This window comes from Panicum hallii, chromosome 5, assembly GCF_002211085.1.
Source record: "Panicum hallii strain FIL2 chromosome 5, PHallii_v3.1, whole genome shotgun sequence".
NCBI classification, from domain to species: Eukaryota; Viridiplantae; Streptophyta; class Magnoliopsida; order Poales; family Poaceae; genus Panicum; species Panicum hallii.
This window is the reverse complement of record NC_038046.1, coordinates 55,927,465-55,945,399: the sequence shown is the minus strand read 5'-3', so window position 1 is coordinate 55,945,399 and position 17,935 is coordinate 55,927,465. Positions and strand designations below refer to the sequence as shown.

General features: G+C 47.7%; 1 protein-coding gene and 1 non-coding gene across 2 annotated transcripts; both read left to right on the top strand.

Annotated features, from left to right (window-relative positions):
- The first annotated feature begins 6,903 nt into the window (after positions 1-6,903).
- On the top strand, positions 6,904-9,835 carry LOC112894805 (60S ribosomal protein L17-like). The gene is made up of 7 exons (XM_025962617.1): positions 6,904-7,035; positions 7,128-7,164; positions 7,273-7,313; positions 8,299-8,529; positions 8,622-8,724; positions 8,805-8,872; positions 9,274-9,835. Exons 1-7 carry the CDS (start codon positions 7,033-7,035, stop codon positions 9,304-9,306), a joined length of 516 nt encoding a protein of 171 aa, XP_025818402.1. The 5' UTR covers positions 6,904-7,032; the 3' UTR covers positions 9,307-9,835.
- LOC112896038 lies at positions 7,464-7,602 on the top strand. Its single transcript, XR_003229329.1, has one exon. It is a non-coding gene; the product is annotated as a small nucleolar RNA snoR74 (small nucleolar RNA).
- Positions 9,836-17,935: the final 8,100 nt, after the last annotated feature.

Genomic DNA, 17,935 nt, shown 5'->3' with positions numbered 1-17,935 from the left:
CGTCCCATCACCCACCTCCCAATCTCGGCCCGGGGCAGTACGTCTCCCCATTCCTCGTCGAGGGGCGTGGGGCCCAGCCCACACCGCGACGTGGGCCCGGCCCAATAACTCTGTCATCGCGGCCGTCTGTCCGCCGCGTGTGCGTGTGTGGTTGCGGACGTCAAATCCAGTCCCCGTCTGCAGACGCGCGTGCGCCAAATAATCGGTCCCATTAGCTCGGTTTCTATTTTTTATTCGAGTATTTTAAATTAATTATTGATGCGCACTCACTCACCTGCCGTCCACGTGCGCTATGCCCTCGAGCTGAGCGTGCTCTGCTCTATCTGATCCCTTCGAATTACTAGCTTGTATCTATACTTGTACTCTCTCTATTATCCACAAACACCCGGGATTTTGATACTTTTAAAACAATTTGAGTCAGGTATGAAATGATCCGTGCATCCTTCATTAAAGACCCTTGTAGCGGTTTTAACTGTACTAGCATAATAAGTGGAGGGGTTAAATGGCAAGTTACTAGGCAATAAGATGGAAGGTGCATACGCGGTTGATGACACGTGGCAGGGTGAGTTAATGTGTAGTCTCCTAAATTACTCATAATATATATTTATGGGCAAAATTTGAATGTTAAAGGCACTTATATTATTGGATGGGGTATATATACATTTAGTGCCGCCGCAATCTGCGTTTTATTTTTTTAAATTCTTTTGCAGGTTGGCATGCTTAGCCAGAAGTAGGTACGACCTCCAATACATGTCTAAGTTCATCTTTGCGCGCATACATCTCATACTTCTCCCGACCGTCTTTGACGATGTTTATACCGTTGGGTGTGGCACCGCTGGTACGTCAGACCCGGGGCCACGGGACTATGTACATAGCGTAGTATAAAGAGATTTAAGAGATTAAGTCCGTCTTATCTCTTATTTATCTCATTTACCTCTTATTTATTCCATTTAAATAAGAGATAAAACTAACCGATACGGAAGGAATCTATCCGAGATATGTTCTGGTACGATTTCTTGGCTGATATCGGTTAGGATTCTTATAACCCTGACCTCCTGGATATATAAAGGAGGGCAAGGATCCTCTCAAAACAATATCTCGAGGTCATTCTACACATAAGGCAATACAAACTACCATATAGGACGTAGGGTATTACGCGCTTTGCGGCCCGAACCTATCTAAGCTTTGTGTTCCTTGCACATTCGAGTTCCTGATCTCGGCATCCCCTCACCCAAAACTTACCACCTTGGGCATATCCCTCGGTGGTCAGCCGGTTAAACACCGACAGCTGGCGCGCCAGGTAGGGGAGCGCATCGAAGATCCACCGGCGAACTCGATGGCAGTAATCTTTAACTGGATCCATATAATGTGGATCCTCTCCGATCAAGCGGCGGCGACACACTCTGTCTGTTATGATCGGCCGGCTTATACCGGGGTGAGCACAAGGGGAGCAGAGGAAAAGGAGGAGCCCAACTCACGCCTGCACCTTCATCTGTCGATCTGTATCATGTATCATCCAAGTCTGCACCACGCCGGCGGCGGCCTCCGTCCTCATTGTCTTCGAGCTCACCATCAACAAGGAGCCGGGAGGCAGCAATCGCGCCGACGACCCGACAAGCCGCACGGTGCCCGGGGGTCGATCTGCAACCAGGCGTCTGGGCATACGCTCGCATGCCAGTCCATGCATGCGCTGGGCATGCGCTCGCATGCAAGCCCATGCGTGCGCTGCCAGAGGCGTGAGTGCACACATGCTAATGAGATGCTAGCAAGCTGCTGAGGCATGATGCACGAATAAGTTCGGAATCTCTTCGCTCATCTACAAGCATGCATCGACTATTTGGCTCGACTTCGGCTTGCGCTACAATGTCGACACGCTGCCGCCGACCTCGACTACTCAGCTCGACTTCACCTCGCGCTGCAACGTTGATGCACCGCGACCGCCGACCTCGACCACCCGGCTCAACTTCGGCTTGTGCCGCAATATCCGCGCATAGCAGCAATGAGTTCGACTACTTCGACTTCGTGAGGACAATCAGCAGCTCGCCGACGACTACATCAACTACTCGTCTCGACTTGAAAACTAGTCGGAATCGGTTCCGACTAGTCGAGCTTCATCAACAAATCGTCGCAGCTTCATCAACGAGCTCCACAGCTTCGTCAACATTTGTCCACGAATCAAGCTAACTCGTCTCGACTTGAAAACTAGTCGGAATCGGTTCCGACTAGTCGAGCTTCATCAACAAATCGTCGCAGCTTCATCAACGAGCTCCACGGCTTCGTCCACATTCGTCCACGAATCAAGCTAAATGATTTATACCTTTTCCGACTTGTTCTTCACAAGATCGGCTACCTTTTTGGGTACACCTCGGGGGTACCATCATGATCGATTACTTGTCCGTGTACGTCTCTCGGTGGGCATGAAACCCTCCAGAGCTATACTTCGCCGACTACTTATCCGTGTACGACTCTCGATGGGCATGAAACCCTCCAGAGCTACACTTCGCCGACTACCTTTGCGCACTGTGCATCCTCTTTGTCGCATGACGACTACTTTCTGCGCGTCTCTCCTCTTAACGGTTGCTAATCTACTCGGGTAGCACATGCCTTAATCCGTGAAACCTCGGCTCTTCTGTCACGCCTAACGCCTCTACGCGTACACGAGACAAAGATCTCATACACGCTATGAGCAACGGCTAAAACAGGATCAGGTGCTTAAACGTAACAGGTGGACAGCTCGGAAGATTAAAAGGCCTAAAAAAGAGCTCGACACAGCAATTTTTACACCGAATAAATTTTGGTGTCTTCACATTATTACTGAGTACTACTCGGTATCTTCGCATTATGCTACATTATGTGTGCATTGTCTTTTTTAGGTCAAGCTTCGGTAACAACCCTCCAAGCAGCGCGGCGTGCCATCGCAGTTCCGCTAGTTCCCAGGCTTAGGGCTGGGCGATGCGCACTACTCGACATGGCTCCTTTAGCTCTCCTGGCTCGTAAGCTCGGCGGCTGGACGCCGCAAAACTACTCGAAGATGACTCATATGAAGACTGAGAGTGCAGAAGAAACCTTAAGTCACCGCGCGGTTAAATAAACCAGCGGGAGGCTTAATTTCACTATGCAGAAGACGAAGAGTTTTTCTCGGGATTTCTGAGTAACACCAATGCCACGATTCTTGGATCTTTTTTCCAAATTTGAGAGATTTGGATTCAAGGCTCGGGGGCTGCGGGATACGTGGCATCGACTACTTATTTTTTAAATTTATTTGAAAAGTAAGAAGGATTACAGACTAATGTGACGCTCAGCCTGATTCTCCGATTCAACCTAAGGCTCAGGGGCTACTCCATATGGAGTGCGATTTTTCAATCGCACACCATATCAAGGATAAAATTCGGAGCATGAGCACCTCATAGCTTCGATGCAGCTGAGTAAGTACTCGAAGAAGGACTTCAAGACGGAGCTTCAAAGAAGCGGAAGACTACTTCGAAAAGTACTCGATAAGCCTGCAGTACTCAGCTACGAAGAGCTCGGGGGCTTGTCAGACCCGGGGCCACGAGACTGTGTACATAGCGTAGTTTAAAGAGGTTTAAGAGATTAAGTCCGTCTTATCTCTTATTCATCGCGTTTATCTCTTATTTATCCCATTTAAATAAGAGATAAAACTAGCCGATACGGAAGGGATCTATCCGAGATATGTTCTGGTACGATTTCTTGGCTGATATCGGTTAGGATTCTTGTAACCCTGACCTCCTGAATATATAAGGGAGGGCAGGGATCCTCTCAAAACAAGATCTCGAGGTCATTCTACAATTAAGGCAATACAAACCACCATACAGGACGTAGGGTATTACGCGTTTTGCGGCCCGAACCTATCTAAGCTTTGTGTTACTTGCACCTTCGAGTTCCTGATCTCGACGTCCCCTCACCGAAAACTTACCACCTTGGGCATAATTCTCGGTGGGCAGCTAGTTAAACACCGACAATCATGCCTCTTGCCCGTCTCTAAACCTCGCCCGGAGGCATGATGCATTGAAGAAGAAATGAGCGTCGAGTTCATCTCCGCAAGAACTCAAAGTTCAGGTGGACCATGCATGTATACACTGCAACTACACACACACATTGCCGTGGATCCATGGCAAGTGTGGATGTGACAGGTCCAGGTACACGGCCTCCTCGACGCCAAGCAGCAAGCATACAACTATACAAATATCAGGCCATGCATAGTCGCACGCCAGCATAGCCCAAGCGTAGCTGCTGCTAGCTAGCTAGGCAGCAGCCATAGGCTTACATGCCGCACATGGCAGAGCGTGCGTGCTGTGGCTCCCCCTTTCAGTGCAGCGGAGGATCGATCTGGCCGCGACGGGCGACAGGGACACGTACAGACACGCGCCGATATAGTGGTAGTAGTAGCGGTCACGTCGATCGGCCGGCCGGGATGGGGTCGGCGGCGGGGTCTCGCCGGCCGGCCCGGCACTGTTTGCCTCTCCAGTTCGGCGGCACTGTTTCGTGCTGTGCTCCTCGACTGCTCCCTCTCCGGCTCTCCCCCGGTCCTCTTCGCCCCATGGCGAGCGCACAGGCGGCAATAGCTAGGTAAGATTCAGGACAGACGACGACCACCGGGGGCCTGGCGTCATATGATGATCGGAAAATCTTTCAGGAAATTAAAGGCGTGGCTGCGCAGAGCAAGCAAAGAATTCCGCACGCAACAGTTGTTCGTTGCAAATTAAATTGACTTCACTTGGAAATAACCTAAGGAATTAAGACCGTAGTTTATTAATTTGGACGGAGAGAGCGAGCAAACGAGGGACGACAACAACATAGATCTAATGATCTATGTACATGTACAAATCTGAAACTCTCGCTTCGAGTCTGTCGTCGTCTAGCGGTGCCGCCACCAGCAACAAGGCCAGAGCGTGCAGAAAGCCGGCGACGCCGCGGCTAACAGTCTCTTCCTTTGACTGGGCCGGCCGGGCGTGACATTCAGCAGCACGCAGCTAGCTAGCAATCTTTGTCAGATCTTTCTAGTCACTTCCGAAAGTGGGAGCTCACACTACTCCTACTAAAGCCAAGCCTACAGCTCCCCCTCTCAAATGTAGCATGCTAGACAACTATTTAGCTAGCTAGCTAGCCGCCTAATATAAGCATTTCTGAAGAACCTACGCTGCTGCATGCTTATCACTAGCACATACACACTACGTTCCTTTGTCATCTAGCTGTAGATCTATCTCGTCATGCTAGTGTGTTTTTTTTCTTTTTGAGATCATGCACGCATATCTGCAGACATCGATCCATCATGCTGGGTCAAGAGACCGTTGGATTGACGGCCATGGTTTCCGGTGCAAACTGCATAGATGCGTGTCAGCAGGCATGGCTTAATTGGCGCCCGGCAATGCAACCTGCCTCACTCTAGTGCTACTGCTACATCATCTGCTACTGCTAGCCGGCTGGTCCGGCCTAACTTGCTCTACTCTATTGCTTTGCACGTCATCAAAGGGCTACACACAGTACAAACACACAGGCTTCTTTCTCGAAAAGAAAAAGGGAAAGACGAGTAGCTGGGCCGTCATCCTCTTGATGAAGGGAGTTGGGCCATAATAGATGGGCTTGGGTTTCGATTTTTGAACCATAACAACAGCATAATCTAACTACTGGGCCGTGCACGCCACTCGGCCGGGTCGGTCGGGAACACTTAGGCCGGCCCACTCGGCGCCTCAGCGCGCGCACGTTTGGCCCGATCCACTTCCAGCTGCCACATGCTGCACCTCTCTTACTTTGGCGGCGGCGGCGGCGGCGCGACAACGACGACCGGGAGAATCGGCGGTGCTCCTGCCGGAGCCGGTGGCGCGTCCCTCGGCGGAGCCAGTAATCTCCGGCCGCCGCGCAGCATCTGCTGACGGCCGCGAGCCACCTCCGCTGCTGCTCCCGCCTCTGTAATAAGCAAGCGGCCGATCGAGGCCGCGCGCATATATATAATTAATATAATCACAGCAGAATCGGAGCACCCGCGCGCGAGCAGGAAAATACAGTAGCCACCTCAGGATGCACGTACCTGCTTGAATAGAATTGGAATACGCCGGCGACGAGGCCACGAGGAGCAGCACTAGCAGGAGAAGCGCCACCGGAGACGACGACGACGACGACCTGGGAGATGATGACATCTCCATGAGCAGTTGATGGCAACACTCTTCAGTGGAGACTGGAGAGAGGCCAGGCGAGAATACGATGGATGGATGCTATACGTAGGCAAGGCCGAAGGTGCGTACAGCACAGCCGTATTTATACGCGGAAGGCCAAGGTTTATGCAACTACGAGCATGAGTCGATCGTTAATTACGAGGCAATGATAACTGATTCGTTCTGGCCGAGGTTTCGCCGCCGTGGATGTCATGTGATGGGGTCTAGGATCTCGAGCGAGCTGAGCGCCATGGCCCATGGAGATTCGCGCTACCTGGCGGCTTTGGGCTTGCACACAATATACAGCGTCTGATTTAAGAACTGGATTCGACCTGTCGCAAGCTTGGCAGGCCGTGCGATTAGTCAGCCACCGATCGCCGTAAACAACACGAGAGCCAGCGTGGACAGGCTGGGGTTCAGTGTTTGACATCGTACCACTTGACCACCCACCACCCACCATTCATTTTCTTTCCCCTTTCTTTTGGGTCAACGGAAGAAAAAGTATGGCACTTTATCAGTAGGGATCGTCTTTTCTTCGATGAACCGTGACGTGACCACTCTTGTAGTGGTAACGCCAGCCCGCCACCAGCTTGGCCCGCTCGGCCGGCGAGCTGGGCCACGACGCGTGTGGGCTCGGACCGGATGGGGGACCGACCGGGTGTTTTAGGCCTGCTATGTCCCCTACATGGACTTCTGAGATACTTGGGCCATCTAAACCATCGACTCGCATGTCGGCCCAGAGCGGCTTAGCACTAGGGTTTCCCCACCCCTCTTAGACCGCCGCCGCTTCATCGGCGCGGAGTGTTCGTGCGAAGGCGACCCTCCCTCCTTCCCCGCCGCACTCCCTACCGCCGCCGACGCCATGGTCGGGCCAACCTCTCCCCGCAGCCTCGTACGCAACCATACTACCATGCTTTGTTCCGTTGATCTAACCGATATCTCGCTGTTGTGTCGCAGGTGAAGTACTCGCAGGAGCCGGGGAACCCTACCAAGTGTAAGATCGCCCCCCCTTTGTTTCCGCAATGCGTTGCGGTCTCGTATTTTAGGCGTTTTCATCTTTTTTTTTGGCGGTTCTCATGGGGTGATTGTGTCATCTGTGCAGCGGCCAAGGCCATGGGCAGGGATCTCAGGGTCCATTTCAAGGTGCGCTTCTTCAACCTGCTTGATTCCTCATTATTTAGCTGCGCATCTGATGCAGTTGTGGTGAATTGAGTTTGCTCATGGCAGTTAGTGCTAAGCAGTGTGTCAGCACGAGTGTGGCATCATGCATGAACGAATTGGATTGTCGAAACCTAAAGAGTAAAGGTTCTGCTACGTTTTTATATGAGCAGTACCCACGTTACTTTAGTGACATCAATACATTGTTGATTGTTATTTGATGAACCATTGTATTGTTTTCCATGACAAATGGTTCGTAGACAATTTTACATCTTTGAACATGTTTTTGTTTCTGGAAATATACCTAAATTATGTCCATGTTCCATCCAAAATCAACAGCACGTCCCATTGTTCATACAATGCCCATATGGAAGTTTTTACTCCAAAACGGTATCTTCTAAAATGGTAGGAACTACAAATATTGCATTGACATGGCTTGCATCATGCTAATCACACTTCAAACAAAGTCCTTGATTCATAGTGGAAATCGTTCTGCTTATGTTAAGTTTTGGAGGAACTTATGGTTCCAGATTTTACTGTGGGCTGTATCATGATGAAGATTCATAGTTCACTCGTGTGACTACAGGGACTAACTAGCTACCATTTTTTTCTCTTTTAAAGCATTGTCCTGCAAGTTCGTTTTAAGTTGATGCATTGTCTTCCAGTTTTGATGTTCTGTACCTTTCTGGCTTACATTCAAGCATATAGTTCCTCGCAAAAACAAGTGATGCTTTCCTCTATTTGGTCTTGTCACTTTTTCCATTAAGTCACAATGGTATACCACCAAGTGGTCACTACAAATATTGCTTGGCAGTATATCTTAGGTCGAATTATTCTAACTTTTGTTACAAGCTTAGGCGCTTAGGGCTATCCTATCAACCTTACATTGAAAGGGAGTGCAAGCTTGAAATCCTGTCATATGGTGCCTCTAACATTCACAGTACCTTTCCTGGGGAATTAACCATTGCAGAACACAAGGGAGACAGCTTTTGCACTACGCAAGCTGCCTTTGGCCAAGGCTAAGCGGTATCTTGAGGATGTTATGGCACACAAGCAGGCGATTCCCTTCCGGAGATACTGTGGGGGTGTTGGTCGCACTGCACAAGCGAAGTCTCGCCACTCAAATGGACAGGGACGCTGGCCTGTTAAATCAGCCAGGTTCATATTGGATTTGCTGAAGAATGCTGAGAGTAATGCTGATGTACATTGCTTCTGCCCTATTTTCTTTTCCTATATATGCGCGCATGGCTTTCCGTACCGTTGGGGTTGATTGATTTATCTGTTCTTATATAGGTGAAAGGTTTGGATGTCGACAACCTCTATGTTTCACACATCCAGGTGAACCAAGCCCAGAAGCAGAGGCGCCGCACATACCGTGCTCATGGGCGCATCAATCGTATGTACTAAAGGATGGTGTTTGATACCTTGATTCATGCGCCTCTGTTGGATAGTATATTTAATTTTGCTTTGCTGCAGCTTACATGTCCTCACCTTGCCACATTGAGCTGATCCTTTCAGAGAAGGAAGAGCCTGTGAAGAAAGAGGTACTTCTCTAACCCCTATAAATACATGTTCATCAAATCAAACGCTACCTTGATATTGTCTGAGCATCTTGCATTGGTCTAATTTCCACAGCTGCTTGACTTAAATTCTTATGGTACAAATTCTGAAGTATCCTCCTTCCCTTTCACTTAGTTTAAAGAGTACTGAACTGGAAGAAATCTGCATATCATGACTTGTCATACTGTTATAAATTCATCTTATAATAAGAAAAATAACCATGATCAAGCAAATTCGATTCACCACTTTGTGATTTCCCTTTTTCTTCGAGGAAGTTAATTTGGTAGAAAACATGCATATATGTTCTTGTCATTTCAATGCGATCTTTCTTAGAAGTGGCTTTTATTTAGCTGTGTTCCTAACGAATGTGATGTTTATTTTGTAGACTGACAACATCGTCGCAGCAAGGAAGCAGTGAAGTATGTAGGCTTGCTGAGCGAGGGTATTCTGTGGAAGAAATTATAGCTGTAGCACTTTTATGTACTCTTTCCACAGCTTTCCTAAGATATTTCTACTACCAATATTTTGAATCCTGTTTGCCTAGTCTGATGCTGTATTGAGTGATTGCGATGTTCCGCATCTGGTTCCTGAATCACATGATGTCAATGTCCTGAAACAAAACATCAGAATCGGGCAAAGTGACATGTGAGGATACACTGGTTGGTCGCTAAAACTTATATGATCGTGCCGTGAAAAGTTGAAGGTGAGCTAGAGGATGGTGTGCTTGAACCAGTTCCTGGCCTGCATCATGTCGAGGTAATCCTGTTGGTCATGAAGAGGAGCCACAGCATGTGGAGGACGAAGATTGACGCCACTATAAACGTGGTGTTCTCCATTGTTGTGTTCTTCAGCACCTGAGCCATCTCAGCAAACGGTTTTGATCTGTACCCTTTTGTGCACGATTTGCATGTTGAATCCATCCTTCTATAGCCTTGCAATATTTTTCATTACTAATTTGCAACTGTCTTAACCTATAGCCTTGCAATATTTTTCATTACTAATTTGAAACTGACTTAACTTTTTTTTTTGTCTTCCATGACACTGCCGTCCATTCGGTTACCATATTCCGTCAACTTCTTGTCCATGTCTGATGTTAGATGCGAGGACCAAAGCTTTCATCTCTCGTCTCCCATAGAGACAACGATGCACGTTTTATTTTCATGTGAAATAGGAAATTCTCTATAGCAAGGACCAGGGGTCGGAAACTCGGAATACTCTGCGTTGAGAAACAAACCTTGAGATATGGAAGGAGGAAGGAGATGGACAACACCATACCTACTTATGTACTAAAGCCAGAAATTGATCTAGGAGTTTATGATTTTTTAATTTGCTGATATTTCTTCGATCATTAATACTTTTGGAAATTGATCAAGGAGTTTGTAAGTTTTGACTGAAATTTGAAAAATCTGAACTAATTCCATTTGAAAAAAGTACCAAAATTACCGGAATGTCTGTTTACCCATGGTGACACACATGATTGCCGGTTTTCGGCAAATTTCATTTGAAATTAAGAACCTTGGTTTAGACATGTTTAGTTTTTGTGAAACTAAACCAGTCCAACATCCAAAAAGATCAACTTTTGCTAATCCGAGGAGCTGTATAGTCCTAACCAAAGAACTGACAAGAAAAAAAATGTTGTCAGGAGCGTTCTCTCGATACCCACTGGCCACTGCATGCATCATTTGCCAGTTTTCCACCCATTCATGCATCTAATCTAAAGGACAGCGGAGCACTACCACACTTACAAAAGTTCCCGGATTTATGGATAGATAAACGTGGGACGTAGTATGTGGTACATTATTTAAGAGTGATTTTAATATTATTAGGATAAAATATACCCGTGTTCCCGGTACGAGAATAATATTTCTGATACGGAGAACGTGGCACCGTACCATATTTCCATATTTTCAGTGACTGTGAGCACTACACCATATATACACGCATCTACTCAAGCCCATGGACGCGCGGTCGGCCGTCACTTTGGCGGCGGCGGGGACACCACGACGGCTGCGACGGTGCGGGTGCCGATTGAAGTGCCTGGTACCGGTGCCGGAGGAGAAGGCAGGACTTGGTTAAGCTTCCGTGGACCTCGCGGCACGCAGGCAAGGCCTGCACATGTGCATTAGAGCGAGCCATAGAGTACAGAGCTAATTAAGACAGTGAAAAAAAGAACTACAGCTGATTGAAAAGTGATCTGAAGAAACCTAAAGTTTGCTCAAAACTCAAAACAAAACCAAAGATAAATGAACACTGAACTCGATCAGAAGTTCAGAACCCGACGAGTCACTGAACGAAATCGAACTGACCTGGGTATGGGCGAGCCTCCGACGGCGACGAGCGAGGCGACGAGACGACGGCGACCAGCAGGACGATAATGATTGTTAGGAGCCGAGATGGCCTAGCGCCCCACATTGTCAAACACCTCACTGAACGAATCAATTGACCAGGTTAGTAATAAGCATGGACAGTGCATGCGTCTGTGGAGTGGCGTGACGCTGTGTGTGTTTATATATGGGCGTGCTGAGAGATTAGAGAATGATGATGCCTATGAAGTGGAGCATATGAACTTCAACGAAACTACTTGCTAGTACTATACAAATTTCGTGTCAGTAACTTTTGTCGGTAAGGTAAGCCCGGTCAAGCAGTAAAAAATGGAGGCACAGCTCTAATCTCAAACAACCGAAGGTCAACTTATGTGGTAGCAGCGAGGCATGTAAACGTACGTGATGCTCGAGACATGGGCGCCAGGATGGAGTAGAGATCCAAATCAGGCCCAGAACGATAGAACTTATATAAGTTAGGCAGATTCGACTTGTCACCACTGGTTTAGTTCACATGAGACACTATGCATGCATGGTCTCCTAAACTTGGGGAAGGGTCTAAAAATTTAGTCTAGAAATTTTAAGGATCGGATTTAAAAAGAGCCGGACTCATATTCTATATATTTTTAGCTAAACGTAATTAAAGACTGAGTTGAATTATGAAGGAAGGATATTATAACCATGATCCATTACAACTCCTGGCTAAACCTACAGAGTGCATACACATAGTTATTCATATATCTCTAGTAAGATCAATGAAACCATCAAAGACTATATAGGCGATAGCACGTCACACTGTACTATTATGGATCCACGTGTGGTCCACAGGAAACATTATCCGTGCATGGTTAAGTCAGGCAGATTCGACTTGTCACCATTGGTTAAGTTCACAGGAAACATTGTTCGTGCATAGCCTTCTAAACCTGCAGCTGCAGGTATTCACTTCTCCAGTAAGATCAACTAAGATGGTACGCACGCTACGCTGTCGGTGTTGAGCTATCAAGGAATGGTGGATGGTTTTTGAGCCAATAACAGTTTGGTGAAATATCGAGGAGACATGGATTTTGCGCACGATAGACAAATCCCATGAGGATGTCAGGATGGGCGGCCTAAACAGATGGGGGCTGCAACGGACCAACCTAGCGGCAGGAAGGAAACATGTGAGGTCGGCATCACCACCGGTAAAAAAAGTAAGACACGTGTCACGCAGTGATAGGCTAAAGTGGGAGGGATACTACCGTGATGCGGATTTTTTTTAAGACACTTGTGAAGTCATCCAAGACTATATAGGTGATACCATGTCACACTACTACTATTATAGGTCTACGCGAGGTCCTACGTAACTTGGGGACATGATTTTTCAAAAAAAAACTTTTGGGGACAAGCCCTAACGATGACCCAGGCCAAATGTCGAACTCCCAATTCAACCATGACTCTCGCCCAACTTCAAGTGTACAACTGCAATGCAACTGGTGGTACGAAGGCATATTTGCTATGGAGTTGTGCAGTCCTATCAGTAGCACCAAGTGGACACAAGTCACCACAGAATTGTGCACTTGAAGTTAAATTCCATGACGCGCTGTATACATTCACGGATCGGGCACGCGCATATCGGCACCGGCACATAATAATACGTGCAAGCGCGCCGGCGCGTGGCCATCGTTGTTTGGTCGATCACTTCACCGGCGCTGGCGGCGGAGAAGATTGTACGGCGGCGCGTGTGCCGATCGTGGTTCCTGACGTCGGCGGCGGCGGCGGCGGAAGCGTGGCTTGGTTAATAAGCTTCCGTTCACCGCGCGGCGCGCCGGCGTGGCCTGCACGGCTGCACATGCATCTGTACATACATGGATCCGATAAGCTAGCTGATCAGGATGTAAATATAATGGAAGGAATTAGTAGCACTCAGCTCGTACAGATAGCTGTGGATGAGACCAATTAACTAACTAATGAACTAGTAGTGTATATATGTGGAGAACGCACACTAACTATGTTGCCCTGGCGAGGTATCTGATGAGAGAAGTATGCAGTGGGGAGATGTGGCTTTATAGGGCGTAATGGAGAAGAATAGAGTCGGAGCTAGCCGTAGAACTTAAGGAAGAGGAAGCTCCGTCGTACCTGCTGGGTGCTCTGCACAACTACGATCCTATCGCCCATTAGCAATAATATTTGTTAACTATATCGTGAATGTACATATATCAATATTAGTCTTAATTGCTACTACATGAGGAACTACTAGTGTGTTTTTTTTTATAAAAAAATCATCTAAACATTTGCATAACCACACTAAAGGTGCATTCACAGATCCGAGGCAAAGTGAACTATATAGGTTTTGCAAGTGACCCAGATTCTACTAAATATGCATTTCAATGATCTAGCTAAATAGCTAATAATGAATCATGAGCTTTCATTCTTCAAGTGATTTTCAACCGTTCGATCTTTTTGTAAGAAAATGTCCGTATGTATGTATAACAATGCTGTCAAAGCACTCCAACTCTTGCGATCATCCAGGCGCACAGCTTTACCAAAAACAGCGTAATTAGTTAATTAATAAGCTTCATTGTTTCTCCAGGGACAGCGCACAACAAGCACTTTCACGACAACCACTGAGATTACCACCATGCGATTACAGTAATAAAAACTTCATAGCAGCCAGAAGATCAGGCTGAACACGTTCTGCCAGTCGTGGAGTAATAGTGTAATACTAGCTAGCTTTATTCAAATGTAAATTGAAGTGAGTAGTAGAGGATAGAGAACCCCAGGCTAGTACAGAGACAGCACTGCTAGCTGGCTGCTGCATGGATACACATGCATGGGCGTGTTCGTTATCAGGTCGTCGTCGGTGGCGGCGGTGGTGGTGGCGCCGGGGACGGGCATAGTGGGATCGGAGTGCCCGACGCCGGCGCCGGCGGAGGCGGCGCGGGGCCCAGAAGCCTCCGCGCTCCGGTAAGGCCTGCATCTATGTCATCATCAGCCTTGATGACTAATTCCAGTACGCTGATCTCGACGCTGCTTCTCGTAGGTACTACACAGAGAATCAGACAATGATTACGTAGTCCGATGATGCATATCTACCTGCGCTGTGGCCGAGAGATCATCATCAGTTTTTCGCCGTGTGGCGCGCGGCGAGCTAGGCAGCAGCGGGTGCGCGTGAGATATCGATGCTCGAGATGCAGTGCAGGATCCCGAGCATATGTGACGTAAGTGAAGCGATTGTACACATAGTATTGCAGAACTGCAGATTCGTCTTGTCGCCATTGGCTGTCTGGATTAAACTTCGCAGAATTTCTTCAAGATAGATTTTATATATCCTTTATATATATATATCGTCTTGTCGTCATGTATATCCTTTATATATACTACAAGCTCTTGTAGTCCAATTGTGAATCAGGGAAAATAGATTTGACCCAAGGGCCTGGTGTTTAATTAAATTAAAAAAGGGATCGTTCCCGCACTTAAAAAGCCACAGTCATAACTAGTATAATCCGTATTACTTGTACTCATATTTGCCTGGGCCTATATGTATAAATACTCCTATGTTGTTTTTCATTAGCAGGGAAATAGGAAACCAATGGTCAAATTCGCATTTTAAGGAAACCGCTCATTATTCCCGAAGCTGCATTGTGCAGCATCCACTGGTATGCGGAACTAGTGACCACCGCCACCCCGCGGTTGCGATACACGACGCACACTGAAGAAATCTATTGGAATAAGAGGGAACAGGCCGGCAGAGGCCGCACCGCACGGACATCTGCTATAGCGTACGTGCAGGCGCAGCGTGCGCGGTCGTCCGTCGTCGTGGCGTCGTCACGGCCCGGGAGACGGCGGCGGCGCGGGGATATTGGGGAGGGGGCCAATCGGAGGTCCGCCTGCCGGAGCTGGAGGCGGCGGACTTTCCCGTAAGTAACCTGCTAGGGACCTCCGGCCGCCGTACTTGCCACCAGCTGCGAGTAGTGATTCGATCATCGTCGCGGCCATTCGTCCAAATCAGAACGAAATTAGAGCATTATTCTAGATAACGATCTGGCGTTAGTCTGATCGAAGCAAGTTATTAAGTTTTTACCTTGTGGGGCGCTACCATAGGCATCCAGGGGATACGGGGACGAGGCGAGCAGGAGCAGGGCCAGGGCGAGCGCGAGCAGAGACGATGACCTAGGAGCAGACAACATCTCTACTGATAGCTAGATCTTCTAGCTAGGGTTAACTTAATACTCAGGAGTGCGAACCTGGCCACGTACTTGATGGAGGACGGAAGGTACAGTACTACCCTACTTATACACGAAAGCCAAGGAATTGATTAAGGACTTCACAAGTCAACTAACTTGGTGCTTTCCTATTATCGGCCGAGGTTTACAACAAGTTGCAAATGGAGGTTCGTTCTGGCTGAGGTTTGGAGGCCCTGCGCATGTGCTTGCATGATTTACAGTCTAGGAGCTCGAGCTAGGCATCTAGCTGCTCCTGCCCTAGTTCTGGAGCTATTTGCGGCGCGGCCTTAGCTTTGAGATTCGAGCTACCTGATGTATGAGCTAGATTCTATTTGTCGCAGGCTCGCTGTTACTGTTAGTATGTGAGTATGTTTAAGCTTCGAAGTTGCAATGTTTGTCCATAGCCAGGGGTGGTAAATTAGGGGCCCAAAAACTGCTGGTCTAAAATTTCATATCTTTGAGAGCTAAAACTGGTTAAGCGCTGAGATGGACAGTGAATATAATGCATGGATCATAAAGTCCTTTTAGCTTAATTAATGAAGCAGGACTTCTGATTTCCGTACCAAGTAAGGATGTCGCTTACTAGTCATTAAACTCGCAAGCAAGCATCTAAATTGATGGACGCCATGACGTGAACCCTGGCTGGTGTTACCGTGTTAGTGCCAACAACTAACTCTACCAGCACGGTAACGATAGGTCAAGTACTTGCATAAGCCTATCGAGATCAGGGTTACTGATCTTAATCTTCCATCGCAGATACACCTGTCGGCAAAGTTTATTTGACGAGTTTGCAAAAACCCGAACCTGCTGCCACACTACACTCCATTGCTACCTAACCAAAACCATCATATAGTCAAACAGGGGGAAGTTGAGTAACGGTAATTTTCATATTTCAATATATATCTTTTAATACTTCATTGATTTTTTTTTTGAACCGTGTCGGGGGATACAACATTGATTTGATTTTGTGATAATTGATTATATGTTGGTTCTCCTCTAAAGAGGTTTTAATCCTTTTTATTATCGGCGAGTCTTTCGCTGTGCACGTACAAGTACACAACGCCAGGCTTTCACTGAGCATACTTTATTCGTTGTAGCAATTATTCTACGTAGATGCGCCCAAGCTTGCAGCCCTTGCAACATTGAGTTACGCAAGTTTAAGCATTTTCGGTTCCGTTTGCGTATCTTTTCTCTGCAACTTCAGAACAATAATCCGCATTTTTGTTGAAAGCAAGGTAGTAGTATAATAATTAAGCTCAATTATTTCTGAAGCCGAATACACGGCAGCACACAGTACAGCAGCAGCAAATCACTTGCAGGCCCGCCTACTACATGTACGGATCATACGTATGCGATTAATTAAAATAAAGATTAAATTCCGTAACAGCGGGAGCAAGCTGTCCACACACATGAACATGGCCCCCCACCTACTCCCGGAGCAGTAAATTTATTCGATTCGACCAGTAGAAAATGAGGAGGAGGATGCATCGCCGCCAGCACGTACGTGCAGGCAGCTAGCACTGACAGATTCGTGCACGCACGGCGCGCGGTGATCACGCGGCCGGCGGCGGCGGCGACGGCGGCGGCAGCCCACTCGGGGTGGGGAGAGGGCCGATGGGAGGGCCCGACGCCGGCGCCGGCGGAGGAGGCGTGACCTGGATATCGCCGCTGAGGAGCTTCCGTGCTCCGTGCTGCACGCCGGCGAAGCCTACACATGAATACATATTATAATATATATATATATATATAGACAAATATAGAATGTAGAGTACGGTATATATAAAACACTTGCATTAATTAATTAACAGTGAGGTGCAGCAACCTGATTAAAGAAAAATGCATATCAGCCTATGCTAGCTTCTTATGTTTGACTGGAAAGTTTAGCTTCTTATATTAATAACAAGTAGCTATATATATATATATATATATATGCATGGTGACCTGTAGTACCTGCAGAATATGATGCAGTAGCCTCCGAGGAGTGTGGAGATGCTGTGACGAGGACTAGCACCAGGACGATCATGAACAGATGAGATGATGGCCGTGGAGCTGGAGACATCGCCATTGTTTCTGATCACTTGTCGATCAGAGCAGGCGATGTGATCGATCGAGCTGAGACGACCGGGAGTGAGAGGCCTGTGTGCAGTGTGCACGGTTTCGATGTCTATTTATAGAGGCGTTTCGTGGTCGTGGAGAGGTTCACCGGAGAAGCTAGCAGCGAGATAAAACCTGATCGGCCATGCATGGAAATTACCGTGCCGGCTGGAGTAAAACCGTTCGTGCATGCACTCTCTGAACTGGAAATGACCACAGTTCGCTACGTGTCGATAGTCACATGGGAGGAATGCTAGGGCTAATTGCCTTTCCTTGGCTTTCACTTCCAGCTGGAGTGAGTAATAATTAAACTGATCGCCATGATCGGAGTATCTTCGATCGGGCTTAATAAGTGATCGACTGCTACGTAATTAGTCTCGACGCTACTACTCCCAGGTTTGTGGAATCACTGCACGTAGGATGATGCTTC

Bases quoted from the DNA above. Each gene is read 5' to 3' on its own strand.
- LOC112894805 (XM_025962617.1), top strand. The intron at 7,165-7,272 runs GTAAGATCGCCC...TCATCTGTGCAG, and splicing joins GCCGGGGAACCCTACCAAGT to CGGCCAAGGCCATGGGCAGG. The intron at 8,725-8,804 runs GTATGTACTAAA...GCTTTGCTGCAG, and splicing joins TGCTCATGGGCGCATCAATC to CTTACATGTCCTCACCTTGC.